Here is an 11669-nt window from a genome sequence, read left to right on the forward strand (position 1 = left end):
AAGCTAATGGAGAGAAAAATGCTTTACTGCCGGCCATCAGGACTTACATGGTGCTGGAAAGCTCAGCAAGAGACAAGGGCAGAACTACTCACCTTGCTCTGAGCTTTCCTTTTCCGTGCTCAGCCTGCTTTGGCACAAACAGCACTCTGAAGTGGTAGCCTATGCCTGGATGCAGAAAAGGAGCAGTGTCTCCTGAAGAGTCTTGTATTACCCATGTGAGGGTGACAGCACATTCGCACTGCAAGAACTATACCTGTCCCCTGCCCCATACATGTTACAGGACTCCTTGCCCTTTTAGACTGGGATATGGGACTGAGGTAAAGGCATTGCATCCCTGGTCAAGGAAGATTATCTAGATAGATCAATATTTTAAAAAATCTGTTTATTTACCTAGCACGCAGAACTTATCAGTCCCCCTACAGAGCTCATAAAATCAAAATTAATGAGTCAGAAGTAAATATATTGTCACCTACTGCAAAATTTGAGACAAGTGTAAAAGTTGAAGAATCTCTCTTGGTTGTTTGTGGTTTTTTTGGGGGGGAGGTGTTTGGTTTTGTGCTTGGTTTTTTTTTAACAGTTTCTTGTCACTTTTCATGTTTTACATCACCCAGTCTCCCAGCTCTTAAACAGCTGAAGCCTCACCCACGTTAAGCCACACAACAGCAGCAGAAATATTTGGATGATAGATCTCTGCCTTTCTTTTTGTGTGTGGAGGTAGGAAAGGGACCTGAATTTCATAATACATTGTTACGGTTGTCCTGATCCTAGAAGTTCGTATTATGCTTCTGGCTGCTTTAGCCTCAATTTTTTAAAAATACCAATACCTAGATCTTACTTTGGACAGTGGCTGCTCCTCTTTTGTAGCAAACCACACTGCAACCTAGAATTACACTGTTAGTATCTCAACTCCTCAGCTCAAAAAAATCTCCCTTCCCCAATGCAACTGGACCTGCTGAGACTGATACTTCTTTAGATGCATAACTATACTTCACAGATACGACATTATATAACAGAGCAGAGGATTTCTTCTTATAAAAAAAAAAAAAAAAGGACGCATTTCAGTGAATTACACCATATATTACAATTACATGCGAAAAAGCAACATGATCAGAAACTCTTCCATGTATAGTAGGTCAGTGAAGGATCCAAAACTATTAGCACACAAGATTTGATCATTAATTATACTCATTTTTCTCTATCTGACACATATGTAAATTGTGCTGTCACTGTTCATTTATGAATCTGTGAGGAAAATTTATACATATTTCATGAATTCTAGGGCTTTCTCTGTGACCACGGTTGGCATTTACAAACATCTGGAAGCATCTGATTTGCTAAACTTCTCTCCCCAAACACCAGATACAACAGTGCAACAGCACAGCAGACTCACTCCAGGCCAGATGCAGCAGTGGAGATGTGTTGTTCAGCATTCTTCATTTTACCCAGGAGTTACTGCACCACCTTCTCTTGGCCTTGTTGAGTTCTTATCCCTAACCAGCCACCTCTGACCATGCCACTCTTCCCTTGAACCCTCACGCTGGCTGCCCCTTCTCAATCACATCAGATATGAGCTAGTTGTTTTTACTGTCAGGACCCATAGCAGTCCTAATACCTTTCCTTAGGCAGCAACAGATCTACTCCTATCCTTGATCAACTCACAGTGCTGGCATCCATCACCAGCTAACTGTAGGCGTAATATGTTTTCCTTTCTGCTTTGAAGGAGCAGCCAAACCGGACAGAAAACCACACCGCTATCATCCTTCAAATCCTCCTTAATAACTCTCCTGTGCTGCAATGCTGACAAATGCTTGCAGCTGCTTGAGATCACAACTGACTTCTGTTATCCCCTTGGTTCTCCATTTCCAGATCCATTTGTTCTATTTGGCTTAAAGCTTTGATGTAAGCTCCCTGCTATGAAGGCTCACTTTTAGGATTGGAAAGGAGTGAGTAATTGACACTCTACACATTGTGCTGGCCTCTCCATCTCTGGGCAAATTCAAGAATGGTAATTCTTCTAAAGGATCTGCACAAAACCAGAAAGGACTTGTATCAGGAGATCTCAGCTTGTTATATACTCAGTATATGTAAGTGACTCACCAGACAATTACAACTGCCCTTATACTTAGTAATTGAGTAGGAACTACACTGGTTTGCTACCCTGTGCTTATCACACAGCAACAGTCTTTGTCAGATAGGTTCTCTCACAGTTCTTACCCTGTCACAAGCATTTTGGCTAGATGGGCAAGCTTTCCCAGGCCAGGCAAGCCACTAGAAATCATCTTGTAGCAATGGACTGCCATTACCCTGGTACAGCAGGTTGGCAGTTTGGCATACTGGCACTTTATTCCTTTTTTCCACATGGGGCTACAGTGTCCTCACTCAGATTAAATGGAATCCACACCATGGGTTTGTACTTTGTCTATGCTTGCGAAAAGAGGCCCAGGTGAACTGAAGCACTACAATTTTCTGTGTTCTAGTTTAATTCAAGCTCCTGAGAGCTTCTATTTACTGGGTTTAATGGTTTTGTTCCTTCTGAAGAAAGCAACACAAATAGAAGCATCCCAAGGATTTAAAAAGATAATTTAGATATTTGTACATTTAAAATTTTTCTTCTTAGTGTTAACTTTAAAAGATCAAAGTTAAGTAACAAATTTGAATCACTTCAGGCAAATTTTAAATTAGGAAACGTAGCTGCCACTGGATCACAATAATCCTTCATGATAATCTTTCTGTAATTCTTTTGAGTTACCAGTATCTCGTTAGCAGGTTCAATTAACATCAAGAAATATCCAGAAGATTGAACTCAAAATATACCACTTTGCCTGCAACAATGTAGAATGATACAAGTTACGGATTTATTTAATGCATTTATTTTCCCACATTATAAGGTTGAGGGAATGGAAAAGGCTAACATGCCACTTCTTTAGAGAAGCAGGTCCCAAGCACAAGCTATTCTACACCTTCACATGATTTCTCTGATGAAGATTACACTAGAACAAGAAAAGGTTCTACATGAGAACAAAGATGAACCAGGTTCATTTCAGTCTGGACTGTGCATAACCAGCACCTGTACAGATTGCACTAGCTACTCAAATATTGTTTGCAAAGGTACTTTTTAAGTACCTGGTCAGCAAACAGAGCTTGCAGTCCACTGCAAATTGTAACATATTCCCCCTTTTCAAATGAACAGGATTCTAAATTTCTTACCACACACTGAAAAATATTTTGTTTCTCTGATGAAGATTACACTAGAACAAGAAAAGGTTCTACATGAGAACAAAGATGAACCAGGTTCATTTCAGTCTGGACTGTGCATAACCAGCACCTGTACAGATTGCACTAGCTACTCAAATATTGTTTGCAAAGGTACTTTTTAAGTACCTGGTCAGCAAACAGAGCTTGCAGTCTTCACTGCAATGTAACATATTCCCCCTTTTCAAATGAACAGGATTCTAAATTTCTTACCACACACTGAAAAATATTTTGATTTGGAAATATTTTCATAGAAAACATTATATTCTAATATTATATGTAGTAATAAGTATATAATAATGACACAAAATTTAAAATTGCATGCTCTAAGAGGAGACTGTATAGCATGACAGTACCATCATCAGGTTTACTGTGTCCATAAATGGATACTAAATAGAATAGTCTGAGACATCCTTAATACAACAATCATGGTTGCTGGAGAGCATGAGGGAAATGGGCATTATATTCTAATATTATATGTAGTAATAAGTATATAATAATGACACAAAATTTAAAATTGCATGCTCTAAGAGGAGACTGTATAGCATGACAGTACCATCATCAGGTTTACTGTGTCCATAAATGGATACTAAATAGAATAGTCTGAGACATCCTTAATACAACAATCATGGTTGCTGGAGAGCATGAGGGAAATGGGCTGCAAAAACTGGACAAACTCTTCCTAAATAGCATCTTCTAGTGCCACCGTAGGAGACAGAATGCTGTGTTACATGGACCATTGGTCTAACTCAGCAGGGCATTGCAAATGTTCTTGAAATGTTCACGTACACACTAGGAGAACCATAACACCTAAAAAGAATGCTTTGACAGGCTTCTTGACATTCAGCACAAAGGGATTCATTTCTATAACTTCCTGGCAATTCCCTCCACCTCTCCAGAAATGGACATACACCTCTCCAAAAATGGAGAGGTTTCTACTAAATGCTTTGATATTACAAAACTGTATTTTTAGGTGGGAAGTTGCTCCATCCAAACTTTTTTTCCCTACCAAGCTAAGTTTTAACTCATGAAAACAAAATCTTTTTTTTACTATAAAAATAATGGATGTTCCTTCTATTTCCTAAGCATAAAAATATATTGAGAATGATAAAATATACTAGTTTACTTATGTGACTCACAAACCCAAATCCATCTCAAATATGGCATGCATAACTATGTGTCTTTTGAAAATGGACTGAGATGCTTCTTAAAGTTCTACCTGATCTGCATAGGAAATGAACTACAGAAATTTGTTGCATTATGATTCTTGGCCTCTGGCTTACAGTAGCAAGTAAAAGCTGTGTAAGACCTACCATCTACCTTGCTGTGGTATTTTCAGACTTCACTCAGTCTTGACTAGGTTGTTCTTTGCACCAGATCTCAGTCAAGGGCTGTGCCACTTTTCTCCCCACCTGCCCTTGACCTACACGCTCACCTGTAGGGCCTGATTTGAGTCACATCTCTGCTCCATCTTCCATCAGCTGATTTCCAACTATCTCGCATCTATTCCCTTCTCAACTAACATCCAGAGCAGAAAGAAATGGGCTATGGCACACTCTGCCTTAGCTATGTCATCATGCTGATGTCTGCTGACATGAAACTGCTAAGCTGATTCATCCCAAGTATAATACCCAAGTGGTTTCTTTTCAACACAGACTCATTTCTTCTGCCTGCATCTCTGGACACATGTGACAAGGCTTAATACACCTGGCAAGAATCCTCCCTCCAGCAATATTCTTTATTGTAAATGTGATTCGAACAGCACTCACACAGGGGCAGATGTTCAGCCTATCTGAGTGCAGCCTACAGAGAGAAGGGCATTTCTGAACTGACAGTCAAGAGTACTGTTATTCCATACAGATGTATTCCTGTTTCACATTCATTCCTCTAGGTGATTTCCTTAAAAATGCTGAACTGAGAAAGTTAGGTTACTTATGACCAAAAGATGCTACTGACACTAAAAGCTCTCATATTATTAGTTTTCCTCTAGTCTTTAATTATTTGTTAAAATTCATGGTCTATACTAGTCTCAGATTTAGGTCCCTATGTGTTAAGATGAACACAACACAGTAACTTTACACTTCTACAAATACTGTACTAGAGTGTCACATGCAGAAGTGTGTTATGCAAAAAGGTTGTTTATTTTTCCAAGTAATCATTATGCACGTTGTTTAACTGATTAAATCTACACTGAAAGGTTAAATCAAAGTATGAAATTGACTACGTATCTCTTGATACTTTATTATATCAAAATATATATCATGTTTATTTTAACAGAAAAAAAATTAATGAACAATAGTTCCTACTCTCTCAGAAGCATACTTCCAGCTCACAGCACTGCAACTTCAAAATGCTTTACAAGATCAGTTAGGTAATCTGCACATTAGCACAGAGACAGAGAAATACAACAAAGAAAATGAAATCCAAATGTTCAGTAGAAAATGAGGAATTTCACTTCAAATTGGAAAAAAGATTTTCTATGAAGGCATGTGCTATTAGGCAATTATTAAGTGAAGAGATTCAGAAGAAATGTCATGTTTACCCAGGATTATTCTGTAACAGATCAGTTCCATCATTCTGAAGCAACAGGTTTTGGCTTCTATAGACATAGAAACTGTCAGATGACCCACACCAATAGGTCAGCTCCAAATTCCGTTCAGTTGTAGGTAAATATTTCTTGATAGTCATCTGGTTTAATGATTTCTAGTCAGAGGATTGTGAACATCCAGTGCTTCACAATGACATATGCCTTAGAGTGAGCAGCAAATTAAAGCATCCATTTTAGTTAAAAATGGAATGTCCAACTATCTTGTCCAAGAATTTGAGAGTACAGGTTCACAACAGGTACCAAATCACGTAAGAATAGATTCATTTTAGAAAACAGAGATGGAAGGTGGGGCGGAATATTTCACACCAAGACTGCAATAATCTCATCATAAACCCATCCAAGGTCTTTTCCAGTATTCAGAATGGGTGGTAACTTATGAGGTCTGACAATTTTATGATAATTCAAGTATTCAGGACTAAAATCTCTCAAGAACCCTTTACAATATTGTAGGATAGTCTTTTTAGCTACTTGGTCAGTTTTGGCCTCAAAACTGTACCTCAGCCACTCACCTTAGCCTAGTTCAAACCCAATTAGCCTCTTTTCTCCAAAATCCAAACATTATCAAGTGCAACACAAAACAGCTACCAAAAACTATGGGATACGTCAAAAATCATCACACTATATATACTAAAAAAGGTGTAAGAATTGAACAGTACAGTTCATATAACCAATGCTGAAGACTGAATTAGGAGGAAAGAAACCTGGCAATAATCTTCTTTCCAGACTGGCTTGCTGTTGATACATTGCATGGGACACGTCTTAAAGAGCTGAGGATTTTTTTCCTCTAGGAAAAAATGATTTAATAACATCTCCATATATGGATTCAAACACTCCACAGAGTAACTTCATTGGTAAACTACAGAGGTAGCTCTAAGCCCATTACTAAATGCTGAGTTTTGCCATCTATCACCACCTGTTCTTACTGGAATTTGAGAAACTTGCCCTCCAAAGCCTCCTGCCCACATATCCCATCACAGAACACAAAAGCAGAGCAGAGCAACAAGCTCTGCTTTCAGTGCCCCACTGCTCCTGTAAGCTCTTCCTGGCAGCTGCAGCTTTGCGGGAATCCAGAATACTACAGTGCACAATAGTCTGCATCTGATTCTCTGCTTTTCCTCCTTGACATCATTTTGCATTCAGATACTATGCAAGCTGCTTCACATTATGCGAACTGCAGTGGTCTACACTGTTTGTCCTTCCAGTCTTTGGGAACTATCAACAGGCTAGGTGCAAAAGGTCCACCTTCATTTCAGAGGATCACACAGAATTTGCAGGGATTAGTTGATAGCTTTTTTGAGAGAAGGAGATGAGAAAGATCTCCCCCTTGTTATCAAACTCTGCAAATCTAAATTTCAAGACTGGATTCCCCTCCTCAGGGGAAGCAACAGTTCTGAAGTGAAAATGCTCTTTTATGATAAAATAAATAAAAAATCCACCCCAAACCCCAAAGCAATGGAAACAGAGGTCTCTGTAAGCTAAAGACTAATCACCACCTTTATGAATTTAGACACAAATATATTGTTAAAAAAACCCCCAACAAAACAGAATGGAGATGATGAATATATCTTCATTCTTATAAACTATAGGACACCTAAATAGCTACTGTGAAAAACAAACTGCAATGGCCCTGTAAAACTGCATACAAGCTGAAAGGAAGGTGACACTTCAACAGAGGAATCTGTTCCACAACAGTTTTCTTTCACAGACACTTCTATTAAAAGGAAAGCTTCATCAAAGTCACCATTGGAATTTATTTTTCTACTTACGCATATCTACGTGTACACACACCAACTGAAATCCACTGCATTCATGGATCTGTATGTGCAGTGACAGAAAGCATCTAAGACTATTCCACACACTCCATACTAGCACTTGCACAATGTACAGCTTGGCATGCAAAGAGTAAATATAAAACTTATACTCCAGATGTAGGCTTGTGTTTTTCACATTAAGAAAATAAATCCATGTGAAATATAAAAGTTAAAATATAAACACTTGACTGTTTCCTCACAGTCTGTTCCATCCTGGCTGTTTGGCATCCATCCTTTACAGGCCAGAAGTTTCACAGATGGAGTTTCAAATGCCCAGCAGACACAACAGAAGCTAGATTTTCAAAGATGCTCACTGCACAAAGAGCTGACATCTTTTGATGTCAGTCTAACCTAATAATTTATTATGATTTCCAATGCAAACTATTCTTAAAAACATCTTCCCAATGCAAATCAGAAGAATTTGGAAAAGCTTTTAGAATTTAAGCATTTTTTTAGAGCTTGTTTCCAGGATTAGATACCATTGTATCATTGAGATATTTGGCAGGAGATTTGTATTCACTTAGCTGACAAATCATAAAACACAACCAATTCTTCAATCTCAACCTTATCAAACACTGATCAAACATCAGCAAGAGCCTTGATTGTTATGAAAGGCACACTATTCCTGTCAGGAACATTCTTCTTCATTTTCCTCTGGGGAGAGGAGGAAGTTTTTGCAGAATAGGTTATAGTGAATCTGTGAAAACAGTAACAATCAAGCTCTTTGCTCCTAGATTAGGCAAAACTAAAGACTGAAACACACAAATTACAGGCCTTACCTTGCTCTGACTCCATTTGAGGAAATCCTGCTGCTTTCAACAGTATTTGGGTAGTTGCCTGTTTTTATTGGCTTATTTATCTATTTGTGCATTTACTTGCACAAAAAAAGCAAATCAATTAATTAATTTCTATCATTTAATTTAGGAAAAAAAATCATCACAGTGGTTTCTTTAACTGTTATGTCATATCTTAGTCATATTTAAAGAAATGCTGCCGGGGGAAGATTCCCATGACAAGCCTTTCACCAAAGAAAGATTTTAGGTAGCAAATCCTATTAAGTCCTACTAGAATTTATATCCTAATTCTGAAGGCACAGCACTACCAGTAGAATACCAAAATAAGAATGCTGAACTCGGAGCAGACCGTTAATTCAGAACACTGAAAAGACTAAATAACAGCATTTGTCACTTCACATGCAACCGCTCTAAAGAAAAACATCAAACAAATGACTTGCATCTCATTCACTGAGTTTATACTCAACATAGGAATGCCAAATGGAAGAAAACTCTTATTTTCTGAATTATTTACCTCAAGAACTAGCCAAAGCTGGTCTCCATTTTTCACATCTTTCTTATAATACATGCCATAGAATTTGACTACATTGGGATGGTCAGAGAGAGCTTTCAAAATGTTGTACTCGGCTTCAATTTCTTCATCAATATCCTAGTGTCACAAATGAGAAATACATAGTGGTTAATAAATAAATAATGATAGCTATTTAAAAAACCCAACACATAGCATTTTCTGGCTATTCAAATGTAGTTTGAAATAATGCAAAGAAAAAAAACGAACAGAACATGAATGTACCATTTGCAGGGCTACAAAGCTTAGTTCTGTTTACTCAATACAAAACAGTCATCTGGTTTTTTACTTGGTCTTTATCAATTTCAGCTAACGAACACACCGGGTATGACAAAGCAGCCCTCAGGAGAATGGGGAAGGAGCATTTCAAGGCAAAGCCAGTGCAATCCACAAGTGGGTAGGTATGCAGATGCCTCGGGAAGTCACATGTCACTTCTCTAGTCTCAAGGGTATCCCCAGCTAGAGATGATGCAGCTGGAATTACCTCTCCACCCCTCTGTGAACAAACAAGTATGACTGCAGCCACATCTTACTCATTTATCATCCCACTTTCTAGAATCATCTGGGAATTTTTCTCATTTTTTACTATCACAGAAATTGGTGACATACATGATCTCTCTGGCTTCTCCTACTGAGCTATAAGAGTTGTGGCTTTTTGTCAGTCTTTCGTTACAGACCTCGGGTTTCTTACACAGCGAGGGAAATACATTTGGAGGTGAGAGATGAGAACAAGTTTTGCCAACACATGCACCAGGAGCTGTGCAAGCCCTTTCAGACCAAACATAGATGCTAGCAACGGTGGGCACTGGATGACTCAGGTAACCCCTTCCACCTATGCACTGGAATTGCTCATTGAGGGACACTATCAGACTGTGTTTCAGTGATGCTGAGAAATATTCAATACATCCTGGCCACAGGTAGAGGCAGAATAGCTGCAGTCATTTTCCCCCATTGTTTAGATCTCAAAATAAATGTTAACATACTTGTTTCCAAATTTAAAATATTTTTAATACAATTTGCTACTTACACCCACCCAAAAAGAAATAGAAATGAAAAATCAATTCTAGAGGAAGGCTACCTATGAACTCCACTATCCATACGAATGGATTTCGTATCAATGAAAAGCACCTACTCAGTGCCGAAAACCCGTCTCACCGCTGCCAAACAGAAGTGACCATGGCAGAGAAAAGGGATGCTTTGTATTCCCAATGAATGACACTCCTTCTCATTTTGTTCACCACCAAAGGCATCTGCCCTAAGAGGACTTTGATCGCTTGTTTCTTATACAGGTCTCTCCAATGCTAAATCCAACTCAAGTTCCTCATACTAGCCTTTTGTCTTGAGACTGGTCTCAAAGAACTTTGCCTGTCACCAGTATCTTCAGGAATTGGGCCATTAAATTTTTGTATTGAGATTACAAGAGTAAGTCTTCTCACAAGGAAGGGTTTTAGAGATTTTTTTATTGGAGTAACCAAAAACCAGCAGAAATTTTCCTCTTTCAAAAAAAGGAGGAACTCACTTTAAGTTAATTTTCAAATAAGCACAACACAGAATACAGCCAATAAAAAAGGAGATGCAAGGAAGGAAGAAAGAACCAAGGCACTGAAGGTGGCAGAGGAAGGAAAGGGAAAGAGTGGAAGTTAAGAAGGGATGAAGAGAGAAAATGCATCTGGCAAAAACAAAAGGACAGATCATATAGCAAAAAAACCCCCCAAAACTACCCATGAAAAAAACAGAGTTGAAAGCCAAAAAACTACACACAAAACATACAGTAGCCCTGGCTGCCTTGGGGAAATTGGAAGAGAATTAGCCCACTGTCCTACCGTGATTTAATAGAGGTTTTCACCTCCTGAAGGGTACTTATTTATGAGATTTTTACTATTATAAAGAGAAATGAAAAGAGAGAGAATGAAATGAATAGAATATTCATTCTGTGCATACTAGAAAGAAAAATATTCCTCTGCATTTTATGAAGGAAGAGAACTTGAAATACTTGTTTGAAATTGAACATATTTACCTGCATAAGAGTACCTGTTTCAGAAACGGTAAAGGGAATATTTCCATGTGAACTTAGGATAATTTGGCTAAGAGCCCTAAAGTGCAGTGGTATTTACTTATAGCCCTGAGGACAAGACTAAGAGCATTCTCAGTTCCATCTTCATATATTCTCACTTCAACACCTTCACTTTCCTGTTTCAGTTTCAAAAAACTGAGCTGTTATTCAACACAAAGAACCTGAGAGCTCTAAAGGATTAAACATGAAATGCTTATTTCAGTCTCACATCACCCATGATAATGTAGTTTCCCAGTTTAATTTGGAAATATCAGTTAAACCAAGTGATATAAAAACACGTTTCTTCTGCTTGTTTTTTCAGTCCGGCTCTCAAGTGGCACAATTCTGAAACCATCTTCAAAGAAAAAAACTGTAAAATTTAACAAAGAAAATACAGAAAGTAGTTATCTTTCTTCATTGCAATGGCTCCCTCTGCAGCCATTAATAATACTTTCCATTTAAACAGAAAGAACTGTTTATTGCTTTCACCCTATTTCTAATATAGGACTGCCATTTTAACAGTAACATGGAGGTACAGCAGCTACTCCAGACATCCTGTAAATAGGAAGGAAGAAAAGAAGAA

At 38.2% G+C, this 11669-nt stretch overlaps 1 protein-coding gene across 1 annotated transcript in view; it reads right to left on the minus strand.

Moving 5' to 3' along the window:
* MYO3A (myosin IIIA) overlaps positions 1–11669 on the minus strand; it is a 115382-nt gene that overhangs the window by 101567 nt on the left and 2146 nt on the right. The window contains 1 exon segment of the mRNA XM_019470996.1: positions 8980–9114. Within this exon segment, the coding sequence (XP_019326541.1) occupies positions 8980–9114 (135 nt within the window).

This window comes from Aptenodytes forsteri, unplaced genomic scaffold, assembly GCF_000699145.1.
Source record: "Aptenodytes forsteri isolate BGI_AS27 unplaced genomic scaffold, ASM69914v1 Scaffold336, whole genome shotgun sequence".
Classification (NCBI taxonomy): domain Eukaryota; kingdom Metazoa; phylum Chordata; class Aves; order Sphenisciformes; family Spheniscidae; genus Aptenodytes; species Aptenodytes forsteri.